General features: G+C 43.5%; 1 protein-coding gene across 1 annotated transcript in view; it reads left to right on the top strand.

Annotated features, from left to right (window-relative positions):
• The window catches only part of Chrna5 (cholinergic receptor nicotinic alpha 5 subunit), a 28,688-nt gene extending 13,960 nt beyond the window's left edge, over positions 1–14,728 (top strand). The window contains exons 2-6 of the mRNA XM_076576309.1: positions 4,261–4,412; positions 6,426–6,470; positions 8,081–8,190; positions 9,953–10,781; positions 13,296–14,728. Coding sequence (XP_076432424.1) covers positions 4,261–4,412; positions 6,426–6,470; positions 8,081–8,190; positions 9,953–10,781; positions 13,296–13,457 — 1,298 coding nt within the window. The 3' untranslated portion in view covers positions 13,458–14,728. The remainder of the gene's footprint in view (positions 1–4,260; positions 4,413–6,425; positions 6,471–8,080; positions 8,191–9,952; positions 10,782–13,295) is intronic.
• Positions 14,729–19,503: the final 4,775 nt, after the last annotated feature.

A 19,503-nucleotide genomic window follows, 5' to 3' on the forward strand; every position in this document is an offset into this window, starting at 1 on the left:
CTTTACCATAGTAAAATTAAGGAGCAAGATTATTTCTTTGAAAATAAATCTAGTTTTACTAAATTGTGTGACTTTGACTTTTGTTTTTAGATGGCCCAGGTTGACCTTGGACTTGCTGTATAGCCTGTGCTGTCTTGGTATTCCCACCTTAGCTACCCAGTGCTACGATTACAAACAGGGGCCACCATCCCTGGTTTTATGAAAAAATTTAAATGCCATTATTCCAATTCTTCAAACTTGAGACAGTTGATGTGCAGAGTTAAAACTGATTGTGTAAAACAAAAATATAAATCTTTCAAGGTGTTAATGATACATGTATTTCCACATGTTAGCTGCTGAGCTTAGTTTTTCTTTTGTTGTTCTTTTAAAACTTTAGGAGAATTGTCCCATGAAATGTTTCCGTTCTTCTCCTAGTCTGTTTAATGACTTGGTTCCCTGTTCTTTTCTGGGATATGTGATTTATGAGTGATTAGTACACTGATAATATACTTACTAGCTTTAGTGAGCAGAGGCTTTGGTAGCACATACCTATAACCCCAGCACTCAGGAAGTAGAGTCAACAAGAGCAAGAATTGGATGCTAGCCTAGGTTACAGAGTAAGACAGGGACTCGGAATTTAAAACAAAACAAAATAAAACAACCCACCCCAAACAACCACCCCCAACCAAGAGACTTGGAGAAAGCTTTGTCATCGTACATTGAGAGCGCCTTTGCCCCAGACACATCCTTCCTCTGCATTTTTACAAGGTTCTGTTGCCTTGGGCTGCCTGGTGGCCATCTCTGTTGGGTACTGGTAGGCTTCAATAGGCTCTGCAGGGGAGGCTCACTTTGTGTGTGTGTGTGTGTGTGTGTGTGTGTGTGTGTGTGTGTGTGTGTGTGATTGCCTATGGTGGCCTATAGCTTTCCCCTACTGTAGTGATTGTTTGTGGAGTGAGAGTGAGCTGGTATAGGCAGGCACACACACACACACACACACACACACACACACACACACACACACACACTTATAGCCTTCTCAATAGCCTTTTAAGGTGGGTACTATTGTTCTATACCTGTTTTCATGGGTGTAGAGACCAATATGCAAACAGGTTAGGTAACTTGCCTTGAAATCACATTGTAAATATTAGGAACCAGAATGGGATCTAGCCTGAACATTTTAGAATTCCAAGTTTGGTTTTTGAGATGAGGTCTTGATGGCCTTCAAGTCTTGGGCTCAAGTGATCCTCCTGTTTCAGCCTCTTGAGCAGTAGTTCTCAACCTGTGGGTCTTGACTCTTTGGGGATCAAATGACCCTTTCACAGGGATTGCATATCAGATGTTTACATTCATAACAGTAGCAGCGAGAATAATTTTATGGCTGGGGTCCCCACAATATGAGCAATTGTATTAAAGGGTCACAGCATTAGGAAGGTTGAGAACCCCTGCTCTTGAGTATGAGACTGCAGGTGCATGTCACTATGCCGTTCTCAAAGAGAACAGTGCCAGCAGGGACCAAGGACAGACCCTTGAAAAGCTGGGGAAGACTCTTAGGCCAATGGGTCACATCAGTCAGTCCGTGTTTAAAAAGATTGCCTAGATCTCTGTAGAGAACCAGGCCGTGGTGAGCAGATGAGGTACTTACTGCAAAGACCGCTCTGTCACAGCTCAGCTGGCTAATGGTTCTTTTCTCCACCTGGATAGCAGCCTCCGGCAGGCAGAGAGGGTCCTCAGATGCTGGTATCCAGCAGCTTTTGCCCTGGCAGTGTGGGGCAGCAGTAGTCAAGTGCCATCCTCTAGTGCGACGTCCTTGAGACTTCAGGTATCAGAACTCCTGGCTCTTGGCAGTGGCTGTGGTTACAGCTCTCAGCCTAAAGGCTGTGAGACCTTTAGCTCCGAAGACTTGACAGCTCCCTGGACCTCTTCTGTCAACCAGAGCCTGCAGGTTCTCCTCTCTGACCCCTCACAGCCTGTATTCTTCGTTTCAGCTTTCTGTTCTCTTGTTATTTCTGTTCCTGCCTGTCTTTTTCCTTCCCTGGCCATTCTTGATCTGTTTGGCTGCCCCAGCTCAGCTGCCCTAGCTCTGCCTCTGCTGGGACCATTCAGGGTGCCTGCTTCCAGGGATACTGTTTGGGATGCTTGTGGAGGCTGCTGGGGAAGACAACTTTCCGGAGTCTGCCTTCTTCCACCACCATGCAGGACCATGCAGGTGGAGCTCAGGTCATTATGTTTGGCAGCATGTGCCTTTCCCTCCCAGGCGGTCTCAGCAGTCACAGAAGTGCCTCCTCCAACAGTGGGAGTTCCTCCCCTTCTGGCCAAAGTAGACGTGGTTGCAGGGTGGTCTGGAGTCCACTGAGGCTATGGAAACAGAAAGTCTGGTACACATTGTTTCACATAGCCCCGAGGTTGTCCCGTCAGGAGCCAGAGTAATCAGCTTTTATCCGTAGAGTGTTCAGGGCAATGGTTAGCTAGCTGTCAGTCCTCGTAGTTTTGTTTAAGACATCCAGAGAATCAAGGCAGAGTCCAAGAGGTGATAATTAGGCCCTCAGATATCCCTGTGCCCCAATGTGTGCTTATTTAATTAGACAGCGATAAGCTGAAGGGATGCTAACAATACATGGTTAAAGACCTTATCATTAACTAACAGTGGTAACTGATTTGAACAGCACTTAATGCCGCTCACTGCCCCAGGGCGTGGGGAGGTCCCACCAATCTGTAACAGTTAGAGACCAGTTTGGTTATTTTTAGATTTATTTATTGTATTTTATGTTTATGAGTGTTTTGTTTGCGTGTGTGTGTGTATATATATGTGCCACATGTGTGCCTGGTGTCCTGGGAAGTTAGAAGAGGCATAGGATCCTCTGAAATTGGAGTTACGGACGGCAGTGAGCCACCATATGGGGGCTGAGAACCGAACCCAGGTCTTCTGCAAGAGCAACAAGTGCTCTTAACAGCTGAGCCACCTCTCCAGCCCCTGGAGACGACTTTTAGCAGTAGATTTTTTTTCCTAGTTCCTGGGGAGAGATTCAGATAGCTTGTGGTAGGCAGGTAACAGCAGAGAAAGTAGGAAATACAGGCATTTGAGAATTTCTTGGGTCAACAGCATGCTGGTGGATTATGTACAGTGGCGGCAAGTGTAACTCATAGTTTTGAGACTACAGAACCAGACAGGTGATGGACCCACTCACTGTGCTGGAAAAACTGACAGGAAAGATTATGATTACGTGCTTGGGAATGATCTTGTGGGATTTTCTCTATAAAAAGATAGACGTTCCAGCACTGTTGAGCCTCCTTAAGGCTTAGGGCCTAAAGGAGTTTTATACAAATACATAGCCATATGAATCTAAATGAATCTAAACATTCATTCAATATTTTGTATATAAAATTATGCCAATTAAAGTACATGTCTTTACAGTTATAGTTAATAAATGAATCTTACTCCAATATCTCTATTTTCTTTTTTGTGAAGTAAAGTTGGACTTTATTAAGTATGTTTGTTTTCTAGAATTTTGCTATCAACCCCTGCATCCAGCCCTGACAATTGAGAAGCCTTTATTTTTTGTTTTGGAAGTATGAGGGGTTGAGCCCAAAGCTGCATTCCAATTTTTGCAGTCTGCCTCAGAAAAACACCCCACAGCCCTTGGTATTTACGTGTTAAGTTGCTCTGTATTAAGTATTGAATGTTTATTAAAAAATTCAGCGTATTTCTATAGTGAGTAATCTGATTTAACTAAGAATTATATCTGAACCAGAGTGTGTCTAATTTGACCATAGTGTTTGTATTAATATTTCATTTTAAAAGCCAAATTAGGGGACTGGAGAGATGGTTCATCCATTAAGAGCACATTACTGTTCTTGCAGAAGACCTGAGTTCAAATCCTAGCACCCAGATCAAGCAACTCACAGCTGCTTATAACTCCAGCTCCAGGAGAAATTGAACACCTTTAACCTCTTTGAACACCTACGTTCATGGGGTGCACATACCCCTGCCCCCCCAATTTAAAATAAAAATAAATCTTAAAAATTATCTGGATGGATGCACTGGTGGATGCCTATAATTCCAGTACTTGGGAGGTGGAGGCAGGAGGATCAGGAGTTGAAGGCCATACCTGGTTACATAGGAAATTCAAGGGTAGCCTGGGCTATATGATATCCTGTTACAAACAAACAAACCTAAAACAACAATAACTTAAATTTTAATTGGATCACTTTCTCAAAGTATAGGTGTTGGGGGGAGAGCAGCCAGAATACCACTATACTAATTTCTTAAAACTTGTTATGCAGGATTGCCTGAACTATCCTCTGCTGCAAAGCATGAAGACCGTCTGTTTAAGGATTTATTTGAAGATTATGAAAGGTGGGTTCGTCCTGTGGAACACCTGAATGACAAAATAAAAATCAAGTTTGGCCTTGCAATATCTCAGTTAGTGGATGTGGTAAGTATGCATGCTGTTACATGTTCCACTTCACACCTATTTTTGGTAAGGTCAGTTTCTTCCCAGACTCATGTCAGACCCATCTTTGCCTCCTGAGGTCTGGGATTAAAGGTGTGTGCTACCACCCCTGGGGTTAGGGGGAATTTCTTGATTCTCAGTGTTTAAGAAAGTCACACTTTTTTATTACATTTTTTTCATTTATTTTACATACCAACCACAGTTCCCCTCCCTCCTCTCTTCTCATTCCCTCCCCCACCTCCCTCCTACCCCCCCCCCATCTCTCCTCCTCCATCTCCATTCAGAAAGGGGCAGGCCTCCCATGGGAGGCAAAGCATGGCACATCAAGTTGAAACAGAAAAAGTCACACCTTTAAAGCTAATTTCTTCTTGTTCTGATCATGCCAATAATTATTTTTAGGATAGCGATCAAATATTTTCACATATGAAAAATAACATGAGCATCCACTTATTTTATGATTACAGAAGTAATGCATGATTTTGTAGAGAATTTTTAAAGTGTAAAAAAAAGTACAGATAAAATAAAAAGTGATTCTGATTCTGCTGTCTGTAGATGACTGATGTTAACAATTGATTGCTGAGGTGGGGGGAGGTGCACACCTATAATCCCAGCATGTGGGAATACAAGTTCTAGGTTATCTCCTGCAACAGAGAGCGTTTGAGGCCAGCCTGGGTTACTGAGACCCTGTAAAGAAACGAAAAGCCCGATTGTCACGTTTCTGGCCATTTTTTTCTTTGTGCCTCTTTTACAAACTTGGGATGTGTGGGGTTTTTGTTTTGTTTTGTTGTTTAGATTTATTTTATTTTGTGTGTATGAGTGTGTTGCCTGCACGTATGTCTGTGCACCACAGGCCTGGCTGGTGCCTATGGAAGTGGTAAGCCTCCATGTGGGTGCTGGGAATCAAACCTGGGTCCTTTGCAAGAACAAGAAGTGCTCTTAACCACTGAGTCAACTCTCTAGCCCCAGAAATGTGTTTTTAGTATGATTTTGCTGACTACTTTTCTCCCTAGGTACATTAAAATCCTAAATAAATAAATGTATTATTTGTTCATATTTCTGTTGGCAGAAAATGTCTGGTTTCTTCTAATGGTGATCTGTTTGTCCACAAATGTCTGAATTTCCCCGTCCTTTAAGAAAGGCACTCTGAGGCCGGGCGTTGGTGGCGCACGCCTTTAATCCCAGCACTTGGGAGGCAGAGCCAGGCGGATCTCTGTGAGTTCAAGGCCAGCCTGGGCTACCAAGTGAGCCCCAGGAAAGGCGCAAAGCTACACAGAGAAACCCTGTCTCGAAAAACCAAAAAAAAAAAAAGAAAGGCACTCTGAGTACATAGCATGCACCTTCACACCCTTTAGGGCGAAGTGAATACTGCTCTTCTCCTATTTCACAGCCTCTCAAATCCGAGGAAATGCAAACTAAACATAGAATCACCAGTGCTATGCTTCAAGGTAGTTTACCTGAACTACAGAATGTTTAGAGGAATAATATGAGATTAATCTTGTTTTCTAGAGAGTCAGCTTAATTAGCAGGGTGTCCGTTCCGTATGGAGAGGAGCATTTGTATTGAAATGTATAATTTTTTAAGCTTAAGGACCATATTATTAGAGAGAGAAAGATACAGACAGACAGACAGACAGACACAGAGGGGGGGGATGAACAGGGCAGCGGGCTGTAAATCTCAGCAGGTGCAGGAAGGAGGCAGACGAGATCCACTCCTTTGAGTTAGGGTCAGCAGTGGAAGACTAAGCAGCTATAGAAAGTGGGTGGGATCTTCAGGAAAATTGAGGAAGCCAGAGCGTCAGGGAGAACACACTTGGGGTTTCGGCTGATGTTCAAAGAAGAAATAGAGAGGGGAAGAAAGCTGCCCCTTTTTGAGTTAGAGCTCAGGCTTAGCGGTGACCCCCAATCAGCAACAGCCATGACACACAGACTCTTAAAGATTTGTAACTGCTGTGTAACAAAAGAACCAACCTGCCTTTTTTTTTTTTTTCTTTAACAGGATGAGAAAAACCAGCTAATGACGACAAACGTCTGGTTGAAACAGGTGTGTATCCCATTTGGCAGGCGCCCAGCTAGCAGCTGGCAGCACTCTTTATTATAGGCCCCACAGCAAAAGGAATGTATGTGGGCTCTGTGGACTGTGGGGTTGCACACAGATGAGGATAGGTGCAGTTATTGTATTCATTGTGTGTGTATGTATGCATTTGTCTGTATCATGTATGTATGTATTTGTCTATGTTTGTTATGTAGCCAGGGCTGACCTTAACTTCCTCGGTCTTTATCTTCATCCTCCCAAGCTCTGGAATCACAGATGTCTGCCTCTATGCCTGGCTTCAGTGGGTATTTTCTGTGGGTCTGATATGTGCCAAGCACTGGGGAAACTGCAGTGAATAGAACAGACAGAACTCGGTCTCCAGGCACTGCATTCGAGAGGGCGAGAGAATGAATGGTCATGTTTCACAGCATCTTAGAGACTGACAGTCTGAGAGAGGATGGGGAGAGTGTTGGGGACTGTACCTGTAAACAAAAAGAACAACCAAACAAACAAAAATACCTGAACAAACCCCAGGAAAGCGTGGCTGGAAAGGCAAAGCTCGTACAAAATCTCTGGGGGGATGGGGCAAGTCTTATGGCAGAGGACCAGCAAGTAAAAGGTCCAGAGGCTGGGTTGTGTCTAGTGAGGAAACTGATGTGGCTAAAGGTGTGTGAGCCATGAGGAGGGGTTGGAGATGGGAGCAACGAGAAGCCAATAGAATAGTAGCTTGTCAACCCTGCAAGGATTTGGACTTTTACTTTTTATTGTTTAGTTCTTTTTTAAAAGATTTATTTATTTTTATGTATGAGTGTTTAGTCTGTGTGCATATAAGTACACATGTATGTGAAATGCCCACGGAGGCCAGAAGAGGGCATCGTATCACCAGGAACTGGCATTACAGAGTGTTGTGAGCTGCCATGTGGAAGCTGGGAACTGGACCCTGGTCTACAAAAGTTTCAAGTGCTCTTAACCACTGAGCCGTCTGTCTAGCCCCAAGATTTTGGCTTTTTATTTGAGTGCAACAGGAATGAACAGGAATGCGCCTAGTTATTATTATAATTATTAACATGCTAATAATATATAATATTATTACTATATAATAATAACTATTATCATAATTAATAATGTACACATTATTGGGAGTCACTGTGATATTTTCATCCATACATACACCATGCATTGACTATGTCCCTCATTCCTTACATTATCACCTTCCTCTTCCAGTGCCCCTGTTATTCCCTAGTGATCCTTCTGTAATGAGTTATTTTAATGTACAGAATGCCTTTTACATGAAGGGCTTTTTAATTCTGGACCATCATATGTATGTCTCCAGCTGCTATTGACTATTTTCCATTGTTTACTCTTTCTCTGTCTCTGGTTATACCTGCCAAGTAGAGAACCATGAATGCATCGGTGTGGTTCCTCTCGCCTGTGCCTCATCAGGACCACAGCTGGAGCCACTGCACAGGGGAGCAGGATATTAGTTGAGAAGGTTTTTTGAATTAGGGGCAGAAATGATTTGTGTCTAAAGGTTCTGGGTATGGTTTTAAAAAAAAGCATAGTTTTAACTTATTTTATTATTTATTGATTGAAATGGAGGTGAATTTCTCATTTTAAAGGAATGGATAGATGTAAAATTAAGATGGAATCCTGATGACTATGGTGGAATAAAAATTATACGTGTTCCTTCAGACTCTCTGTGGATCCCAGACATCGTTTTGTTTGATAAGTAAGTTATATTCTAAATATTACTTTATGTTTCCAAAAGAAAACTTGTATTGTTACTAGGCACTAGTAATTTTTTCCTCTTGTCTGCAAATTGTTTAGCTATGAGATCAAATGACTTGAATTTGTGTTTATTTATTTCATGAGTGCTGTGGATCCTTTGTCTTTTTTTGGTGTGTGTGTGAGTGAGTGAGTGTGTGTGAGTGTGTGTGTGTGTGTGTGTGTGAGTGAGTGTGTGTGTGAGTGAGTGTGTGTGAGTGTGTGTGTGTGTGAGTGAGTGTGTGTGTGAGTGTGTGTGTGTGTGTGTGTGTGTGTGAGTGTGTGTGTGTTTTAATAATAAAAGTGGTATCTGATTTCTGAAATAAGAAAAAAAGGACTTGGCAAACAGGAATAAGGAAGAGTGGGGAGAGAGATCACGCTTGTGATTAACTTACATTTACAGAAAACCTTTATGTGCCTGGCAGTGTGCTCACAGCAATCTTAGATGCTGTGTGTGCTGCCCATCTTACATGGACCTAACGTAGTTACACTTTGCTATGATGGCAAAGCTCTCATGTGGCAGAGTAAGGTTTCACCCCAAGACACTAGGACATCCCCATTTATTCCCTTGCTCAAGTCAGACTTCCACGTTTGGGGGGATTTGTTTTTCAGTTGAGGTTACAGTTTATGTTCAATGCCATCTTCTGATATTTTCTAAATACACTGTCACGACAGCACAATATTGCCATCTTCCCCTGGTGAGGAGTTTGAGGTTCATTTTGAACTCATGTATGGGCAGTCTGTCCTAGGTGTGTTGTGAGGGTAATTGTCAGCACCAGCTGCATTTTCCCCGCCCAGGGCCATCTCAGAGTAAATGTGAGAGTTTGCATTTATGCTAAAGCTCCCTCTCTTATTTGCACAAAGGCTTTTGGAGCAAATGCTATGCAAAAAGCGATCTTTTGAAACCTTTTACTTCGTGTTCCTCTACGGAAGGATAAAGAAAACTTGTAAGGGAGCAGGCGGCAGCTCCCTGCACATCACCTTCCTCTCGGTAACTGAAAGCACGCTGTCCTGTTGGCACAAAGGCTTTGGCATGGGGACAGAGCAAATGCTGTGCAAAAATGATCTTTTGAAACCTTTCCTTCCTTGTTCCTCAATATGGAAGGATGGAGAAAGCTTGAAAGGTAGCATGAGGCAGCTCCCTGAGCATCGGCTGCTCTCCATAACGGAAAAACGTTTTTATGCTAAACATAGATTATGCAGGACTGTGCAAAAGCCCACACGAACCTGGAGATATAGAGCAGGTATGCTGTGGAGGATCCGGGTGCTGGGGCTTCCGCCTGCAGCTGAACCTCTCCAGCACAGGAGTGCCCAGGTGTACCTTGCCTGGTGCAGATACTCTTTTCCTCTTAGGGTAGAAAGCATCTACTGCTTTGGTGGAGGAGGAAGTCTGGGGATATAGATTTAGGCTCTGCCTCTTTGCATGCACAGTATATAAACAGCCTGATTCTATGTGTATGTCAAGTGAGGTCTTGTCAACTACAAAATCTCAACATTTTGAGAAACATGGATTTGCCCATCTCCCAATACAAAGGGGAGAGTGGGTTCAGTTCCAGCAGAATCAGACATGTCAGGAAGATGTCCAGAAAGCAGGCCCCGTGGGGCCAGCAGGCATTTGGGCAGACAGTAATTTCAAACTTATTTCATGCTGTTACTCGTAGGTTCCTTTTCTATTGGGCTTATAAAATGTGGGCTTGGGTTGTTTAATTATGGTGTGTTTCTTTTAGTGCAGATGGGCGTTTCGAAGGGGCCAGTACGAAAACAATTGTCAGATACAATGGCACTGTCACCTGGACGCAACCAGCAAACTACAAAAGTTCCTGTACCATAGATGTCACCTTTTTCCCATTTGATCTCCAGAATTGTTCCATGAAATTCGGCTCTTGGACATATGATGGATCCCAGGTTGATATAATCCTGGAGGACCAAGATGTGGACAGAACGGACTTCTTTGACAATGGGGAATGGGAAATCATGAGTGCAACAGGAAGCAAAGGAAACAGAACGGACCACTGCTGCTGGTACCCGTACGTCACGTACTCTTTCGTGATTAAGCGGCTGCCGCTCTTTTATACCCTATTTCTTATCATACCCTGCATCGGGCTCTCATTTCTGACTGTGGTTGTCTTCTATCTCCCTTCAAATGAAGGGGAAAAGATCAGCCTGTGCACTTCAGTCCTTGTCTCTCTGACTGTCTTCCTTCTGGTTATTGAAGAGATCATACCCTCGTCTTCCAAAGTCATACCTCTGATTGGAGAGTACTTGGTGTTTACCATGATTTTTGTGACACTGTCCATTATGGTGACTGTCTTTGCCATCAACATCCACCACCGCTCTTCCTCAACACACAGTGCTATGGCACCTTGGGTTCGTAAGATATTTCTTCACAAGCTTCCCAAACTGCTTTGCATGAGAAGTCACGTAGACAGGTACTTCACTCAAAGAGAAGAAACTGAGCACGGAGGCGGACCTAAATCGAGGAACACTTTGGAAGCTGCCCTCGACTGTATCCGCTACATCACCAGGCATGTTGTGAAGGAGAATGATGTCCGCGAGGTCCGTGGCGAGTACTGAATTTGTTTCCCTGCAAACCCCTGCAAAATGGGGCGTCTGCACAAACCTCACCTTTCCATTTCCCCAGAGCATCTTGAGTGACTCTGAAGAAAATTTAGCAGTACACATTTGAAGGGATAGTAATATTGTCATAGCTTTTGGCTCCAGAATGATTTGCTGATTTAGATTTATCTTCAGAAACTTAGTTTCTGAATTTTGGCATTATAATTTATCAAAAGTTAATTACTTTTTGTAAGGATGAGCCTGATGTAGGCATTGTAAGTACAGCCAAGGTACTTTTCTAGAAAAACATCTTTTTGTGGCTCATTTACAAAAGAATATTAGTAAAATTGAAAGGAGCAAGGTGCCTATCTATAATCCTGCCCTTCAAGGGGCTGAGGCAGGAGGATTGAGAAAGTCTCTCTTGAGTCACTTAGTAAGTTCAAGGTCAGCCTGGACTACATAGGGAGACTATGTCTCATAAAAAGCAAACGAAATAAAAAACCATAAAAATAAAGAAAAGGAGTTAGGTGTTCCCATGTATTATGTTTATACTTCAAGGTTTTCATGTGAAGCGGTAATAGTACCTAATGTGCTTAAAACACGGTTTCTTTAAAGCCTTACAGAAAAATAAGTTTCGTTGGCTTGTAAAGGTTAATTGATATTTGAAATGCAAAAATTGGACATGTGTTTTACAATTTATAGTGCTGAACTGATGCAACACAGCTTTGCATCACTAAACAAATGTTCCACAGCATAAACAAATGTAACACATTTTAAAATAATAATCTACAACATTCCTTTATATCTATTATATAGGTTTTAAAGTTATGACTATTAATATTTTGTAACTGAATTTACATTTAGCAGTCCCATTAAGATTATGTAAATTCTAATTTATGTTTTATTAATCTTTTTTTCAGATTTATTTATTTCATTTTATTTGTATGAGTGTTTTGCATGTATGTGCATCACATGCATGCCTGGTGCCTGAGGAAGTCTGAAGAAGGCTTTAGAGCCCCAAGAAGTGGAGTTACAGATGGTCGCGAGCCATTGTGTGGGTGCTGGGAACTGACCCCTGGTCTACAAGAGCAATAAGTGCACCTAACTCCTGAGCCGTCTCACCAGCTCCCAAATCCTAATTTCTTTTTTCTTTTTTTTTTTTTTTTTTTTTGTTTTGTTTTTTCAAGACAGGGTTTCTCTGTGTAGCTTTGCGTCTTTCCTGGATCTCACTCTGTAGTCCAGGCTGGCCTCGAACTCAGAGATCTGCCTGCCTCTGCCTCCCGAGTGCTGGGATTAAAGGCGTGCGCCACCACCGCCCGGCCTCTAAAGCTTTTTAAATGGAGCATTTTCTATCAGATGTGAGTAGTAGGTGAAATTACTCTGATATGGTAACAGTCTTTTACTACTGTTTCTTACAGGGGTCTGAATTCAGGGCTCTCTCTCTCTCTCTCCCTCTCCCCCCCTCTCCCTCTCCCTGTCTCTAACTCCTCCCTGAGCTTCCCTTGCAGCCTTTGTTCCCTCCCTCCCTTCCTTCCTCCCCATCTCACCTTCCTCTCCCTTCCCCTCTTATTCTCTTTTCTCTCTCTCTCTCCTTCCTTCCTTCCTTCCTTCCTTCCTTTTTTTTTTTTTTTTTTTTTTTTGAGAAAAAAGGTCTCACTATATAGCCCTGGCTAGCCTGGGACTGACTTGCTATGTAGACCAGGTTGGCTTCAAACTCACAGAAATTCACCTTTTGGGATTAAAGGCATGCATTGCCACACTGAGTGGGGTCCATCCATGTCGCACCCCCACACACACACACAGGGTTTCACTGTGTAGTTCAGGCTAGCCTTGAACCCTCAATCCTTTTACTTCAGCCTCCTGAATGCTGGAATTACAGCGAATACCACTATGTCCAGGTTACTACTTTGAGTCAGCTTTTTGCTATTGTTGTTGAGGGTAGCCTTGAACTTGGGCTCCTCCTGCTTCAGTCTTCAAGTGGCTGGTACTACATGCCCTTGCCACTGTACCTAGTTTACTTCTAACAAACTAATGCTTGTTGATTGTAGTATATAGTGGTAGTATAATTAAATTATCATCATAAGGGTGTATGCTATCAGTGGAACAGTAAAAGGTAAGAATATAGCCGGGCGGTGATGGCGCACGCCTTTAATCTCAGCACTCGGGAGGCAGAGGCAGGCAGATCTCTGTGAGTTTGAGGCCAGCCTGGTCTACAGAGCGAGATCCAGGAAAGGTGCAAAGCTACACAGAGAAACCCTGTCTCAGAAACCAAAAAAAAAAAAAAAAAAAAAAAAAAAAAGAAAGAAAGAAAAAGAAAAGAAAAGAGGTAAGAATAATTGTTAGCTAATGATTCAGACTTGAATGGCACTTAATAAATTATACTAGTCCATCTTAGAGACCTTGGGCACAGGACACTTATACTTTAAAGACAGCAAATGATTATCTCTAACTTTATTTTTTTGTCTTAAAATTAGTATATACCTTTGATATTTGTATTCAATGTTTTTTCAACAGGTTGTTGAAGATTGGAAATTCATAGCCCAAGTTCTTGATCGGATGTTTCTGTGGACTTTTCTTCTGGTTTCAATCATCGGGACTCTAGGGCTTTTTGTTCCTGTTATTTATAAATGGGCCAATATAATAGTCCCGGTTCACATTGGAAACACAATTAAGTGAAACCAAGAAATTACTATGAATTTAGTTAGCAACCATGCATCTCTTAGGAAATGTATACAGTTATGAAAAATGTAAAATTATTTACAAGTTGTAACAGATTAGTAAGTTCTAACTTGGCTTAATATTGTCCGTTAGAACTGAACTCATAACTTCAAGTAGCGACAGAACCTTGTCCAGCTGCGCTGGTGAAAGTTACTAACGTGGAATCCGTGATGAAGTCCATCTTTGGAGTGCTGGAAAACGCAGTTATATTTGAAGACCATTTAAAACGCTTTCCAAATTTAGTAAAAGCATATATTTGTGTGGTTTTGAATTTTCAGAATGGGTCTTGTTAAATTGCCCAGGCTGGCTCCAAACTCCTGGACTCAAGTGAACCTTCTGTCTCAGCCTCCTGAGTAACTGAAACTACAGGTGTGTCCACCATGCCCAGCTAACATATATACTTTAAAATTCTTCTTGTCCTGTATTCACAGATGTGTAAAAGGTCATGCTTCTATATGAAGTAAGTCAATTACTTGGTTTAATAATGACTTAATGTCTTAGTTAATATTCTATCGCTATGAAGAGACACCATGACCACAGCAACTTTTTTTAAAGATTCCTTTATTTTAATGTGTATGAGTACTTTATCAGCATGTATGACTTTATGCCAGAAGAGGGCATCAGATGCCACTATTGATGATTGTGAGCTACTATGTGGTTGCTGAGAATTGAACTCAGGACCTCTGGAAGGGCAGCCAGTCCTCTTAACCGCTGAGCCATCTCTCCAGCTCCACACAGCAACTTTTTATAAAGGAAAATATTTAATTGGGGCTGGCTTACATATTCAGAGGCTTAATCTATTATCATCATGGTGGGAAACATGGCAGCATGCAGGCAGATACGGTGCTGGAAAAGTAGCTCAGAGTGATGTATCTGGATCGGCAGACAGCAGAAAGAGGGAGCTACTGCCTGGCTGAGCTTCTGAAACCTCAAAGTCCACCCCCAATGACACACTTCCTCCAATAAGGCCACACCTCCTAATAATGCCTCTCCCTAGTGATCAAACATTTAAATCTATGAGTCTATGGGAGCCATTCCTAATCAAACCACCACACTTAATACAATGCTTATTGTATTATTGTTTGTTTTTGTTTTTTCGAGACACGGTTTCTCTGTGTAACAGCTCTGGCTGTCCTAGAACTCACTTTGTAGACCAGGCTGGCCTTGAACTCACAGAGCTCTGCCTGCCTCTGCTTCCCAAGTGTTGGGATTAAAGGTGTGCGCCACCACTGCCTGGCTCTTTACCAACACCTTTTTTAAATAAGTGAGAAATGGTGACTGGAAGCTCCCTAAGTCCCCCTTATTCTTTAGTGCTTATGTGGAACGGCTTTTGTGTTACCCAGTGTGGTAGCTGGTGACTTCTGCAGACATACAGTGACATAGCCTTCGTAATGACTTCCGTCCCCTCGTCCACATTCTCTGGCTGATAGAGCTATTTATGTGCATTGTTTATCTCTGACCTCAGAATGACGTACTACAGTTAATAGATCCCATCTCAAAATGAGATAGCTTGTCTTTGTTTTGATAATTCTCTGGAAGAACCATCTTCCAAGCTCAAAGGTATATTCTGGGCTGGATATGGTGTCTCACACCTGTTGTCTCTACCTTTAGGAGGCAGAAGCAGAGGCAGGGGAATTGCTGTGAGTTCTAGATCAGCCTGGGTTACATTATTGAGGCCCTAACTAACTAAACAAAATTAACTAAGCTAACTAAACAAAAATTGTTCTTCTGAGTTGGGGTAAGCACATTGTCATATCTTATAATGTTTCAATTATCTTTCACCCCAACAATTATAATCGTAAAATCTTAGAGCTAGATGCTTTAGATATAATCTAGTTTTAGCCTATTACCAGGTGTGATATCAGTTACTGTATCATGGATAAAGCAGTTAAACTTCATTCCACGTGCTCCAACTCACCTGTAACCCAAAACCTTGTGTTTGATTTAGAACTCTTAGCTGGTGAGTTAGCAAAATCCTCATTTAATATATGGACTTCATGATAATATATGAACTTCTTAAATTCAAGTAAGAATTCTCTGGAAGACAGGGTGAACCCCGTCAAGTTTGCGTTTTGTTGTGTCTGATGATGTTAGGGTGAGTGAAAGGCTGTACTCTAGTTTGGGTAAATACCCCCACAGGCCCATCTGCTGAAAGCTTGGTCGTGGTGCCTTTGGGAGGCAGTGGAATCTTGAGGAACAGGCTCCGGTGGGAGGAAGTTAGGTCCCTAGAGGTATGCCCTTGAGGAGGATATTGAGAATCTGGCCCCTCCTTTTGCTTCCCAGCCACCACGAGGTAGACAGCTTTGCTTACTGTGTGTTCCCCAGCATTATTTACTGTTTGGCCACTGACCTCAAAGCAGTGGGCCACCCACCCACCCACTCACAGCCTCTGAAACCGTGAGACCAGCAAACCTTGCTCTTGATTAAGTTGATTATCTCAAGTATTTCCCACAGTAACAGAGAGCTAATAGAATATCGTGCCCCAAAGTGGAATCTGTTGAGTGTCTTCCTGGGGAGTCATCTTCTAGTCACCCTAAATAAAAAGGGTAGGAATAGAACAAAGGAGCAATTTTGCCAGAATCCAGCTTGGAGAACCAAAGGGTTACTGTGGCTACTTATAGGAACGTGGAGGAGGGGGGGGTTCTTACAGGAGCATGGATGACTTGGGAAGCTACATGTGGAAAGCCCACCCTAGCCTGGGTAACGACTTATAAAAACTGCATCCCTGGGCTTCCCTGTGTAACTTGCAGGTAACGACGCCGGAAGTTCCCTCTTCCCAGGCAATTGTGTGCTGTTGTTATAAACTTAGGAATGAACCCTGGGAGTCTGCTATGTCTCTTGTTAGTTCCGTGAATTGGGTGAGCTTCCTTCTTCCCTCCAGGAGGGAATGTTTCAATTTGGATGAACAGCCACATAACAGCGTAGTTACTGTAATGACAATTGATGGTGTAGCTCCCAAGCCTTTGACATTGATTTGTAGGAGGAAATCTGGAAAAGTCTGAAGAAACAGGCTAGAGAAAGCCTAGGATGTATAAATATGGAGTAACAGTTGCTTCTGTAAGGACTCAAGGCCAGACATCCCAGGCTACTACCAATGCTCTGGCCACCCTCTAGAACATGAGGGCAAGACCCTCTTTTTGAAGCACCACGATCTTGAGTCACAGAACGTGGAAAAGTCAAGCTGGCACCGACTTGGAAGCTTCATCCCTACTAGCTGCTAGCTTTCATAGTGCTGGAAGGTGCTAAGCACGCTACCAGAGGAGAAAAGTGGTCACCAGCCTTCGCTGGCTGCCAGCCTGGTGAGCTACAATAATGAGTGCCTGTCAAGACATGCCCTCAGACACAATAGTATTCGAACATCATGGGAGCATCCAACTCCCTTTGATTGAGTTTAAATCCTGCTCCACAAGATAAAACCCATGCCTGACATTACCAGCAGACCAAGAACCTATGGCTTGACAGGTCAGAGGCTCCAGGGGAGAACCTATTATTCCTACTCTGCTGAATGGACACAATATTAAACTGACACCTAAGGACTTACTGTTATACCCATAGATGAATGCATCTCTCAGCTCTCATCAGAGAGGCTTCTATGTGTAATAGATGGTGGCTAACGTTTGGTCATGGGGCAGAGAATAAGGGACTGTAGACGGCTCAGGCTTACGTGGGCCCGGGGCTCAGGGATCACTTCAGAAGAGGGGTGGTCGAAGTGTAAGATCCAGAGGTTAATAACAAGGAAGTTTGTTCTGAAGGCAGTAGGGCAGCTGTGCGGATGTGCTCACAGCATTTCTGCTAGCGTGCACAAGACCTGTGCAAGCCCAAGGCCGATCAAGTCTCCTGACGAGGAAGGGAGGGCATGAAGTCCCTCCCACGCCTAGCTGAGCTACTGTTGGCAGCGGTTAGCTGCTGGGAGGAGAGTCCTGTTTCTCTAAGAGTGTAGCCTCTGTTAAGTTGACCACACTCCAATGGAAGGCCACATATCCAAGAAAGGTTGGGCAACACAAATTGGTCTTGATAAATGTATGTATTTTATTTTTTAAAAGGACACAAAGTTGATCACAGGAAGGGAGGGTGGATTTGGGAAGAGTTAGAAGAGGGGTGAATATGATCAAAATGTGTATGAAATTCTCAAAGAATGAATAAAAATAGATTTAAAAAGTAAAATTAAGGCCCTGGCACCAAGGTAATAGAATACCTTGAAGGCACATTCCAGAATTGTTCAGACCACCACCTCAAAGGACTCAGACATTTCCTTTAGAGAGACCCAGGACAGCCACCTTCTGCAGGGCAATCTGGAAAACATTGTCCTGAAACCCCTTCCTCACATCCAGACACTCGGTGACTACAGTGACAGTTCAGGTGTGTCCTGGTCAGCTTGTGCCGGTGATGGACCTTGGCATCATCCACATCATGCCGGCTTTACAGACATTCAAAATGCAAGAGTTATGGAGTCCTGGAGATTTCCACAAAGATTTCAGAAGTCGCCGGGCGGTGGTGGCGCAGGCCTTTAATCCCAGCACTCGGGAGGCAGAGCCAGGGGGATCCCTGTGAGTTCGAGGCCAGCCTGGGCTACCAAGTGAGTCCCAGGAAAGGCACAGAGCTATACAGAGAAACCCTGTCTCGGGGGGGGGGGGGGGGGGGGGGAAGATTTCAGAAGTCAGCCTGGGATGCTAAGCACTGTGTGGCAGCGGTGGAGTAGGCATCCCCCATCAGCAGCTCTCAAGCTGGCAATGTGTTGGAGATGTGAGAGGGAAGCTGAGCCCAGAATGGAGACCCCAGCAAGAGGTGACAGAACTGCCAAGGGACTCTTCATGAGGTGGGTACAGCCAGCCCCAGAGTGTGGGCACGTGGGCTGCAGTCAGCGAATCTAGGAGCAGGATTGCCTGAGCCCTTCACACGATGCCCCGGTGTGCACCAGATGTGCAGGCGTGGGCTTTAATGTTTGCCCTGCTTCCTTTGAATCTTGCTTTGATCTGATCCTCTCTACACATCTGTAGATGTAACTCTAAACGATCTTATTAAATAAGAAACACAGAGTCAAATGCAGAGTTAAAAGCCCAGAGATCGAGCAGTAGCCAAGAGCTAAGACCACCTTATCTTACCACTTGCTGCCATCCTTCCCCTGAGAGAGAGAGACCTTCTTCCTGTGTGTCTTTTAGTAAAAAGTAGCCTTTCTGTTCTGCTTTCTCGTTGGCTCTAAACCCAACCACATGACTTCCTCGTCACTGCCTGTCTATACAGACCTCCAGGTCTCTATGGTTGGTACTGAGATTAAAGGCGTGTGTCACCATGCTGGCTGTATCCTTGAACACACAGAGATTCTGCCTGCCATGTGATCAGATTAAGGGCGTGCACCACCACAACCAGACTTCTGCTTAATGGCTTGCTCTTAGCTCTGATCCCCAGGCAACTTTATTAACATACAGATAAAATCACATTCCAGCACAAATAAAAGATCACCATACATATCTATGCCTCCTTTTGGATCAGGAATGTTTACCTTGTGTTGTTGTATTCTGAACATAAGTAATCTTTTTACTTTTTGTAGCTTCTCAACTGGATCTGCCACGAGTCTCAAAGAAAACTTTTTATGCAGACTGGTGAATAATTTTGAAGCAGTTAAGATTTTGGAAACTCTTGGAGAAACATTATGAAATGGAAATAAGCCTTTGGGGCCAGGGACAGAATGCCACACTTTGAATAAGTGCCAGCGGCCAGTGTGCTGAAGACTTGGTCACCAGCCTGTTGGAGCTGCAGGGAGGAGGTGGAACCTTTAGGGAGGGGAGGAGCCGGTCCTTGGTCCTTCACAGAAAGCATGAAGTCCAGCCTCTTCCCCATTCTCTTTGCTTCCAGGCTGCCTTTAGGGGAATGTCACTGATGAATCATATGCTCCCTGCCATGATGTAGTCTCATCACAAGCCCCAAAGCAACAGGCTGAGTGACCAGTATCTGCATTGAAACCACAAGTCCAAATAAACGTTTCTGAATGTTGGGATTAAAGGCA

Source organism: Peromyscus maniculatus, chromosome 7 (genome assembly GCF_049852395.1).
Source record: "Peromyscus maniculatus bairdii isolate BWxNUB_F1_BW_parent chromosome 7, HU_Pman_BW_mat_3.1, whole genome shotgun sequence".
Classification (NCBI taxonomy): domain Eukaryota; kingdom Metazoa; phylum Chordata; class Mammalia; order Rodentia; family Cricetidae; genus Peromyscus; species Peromyscus maniculatus.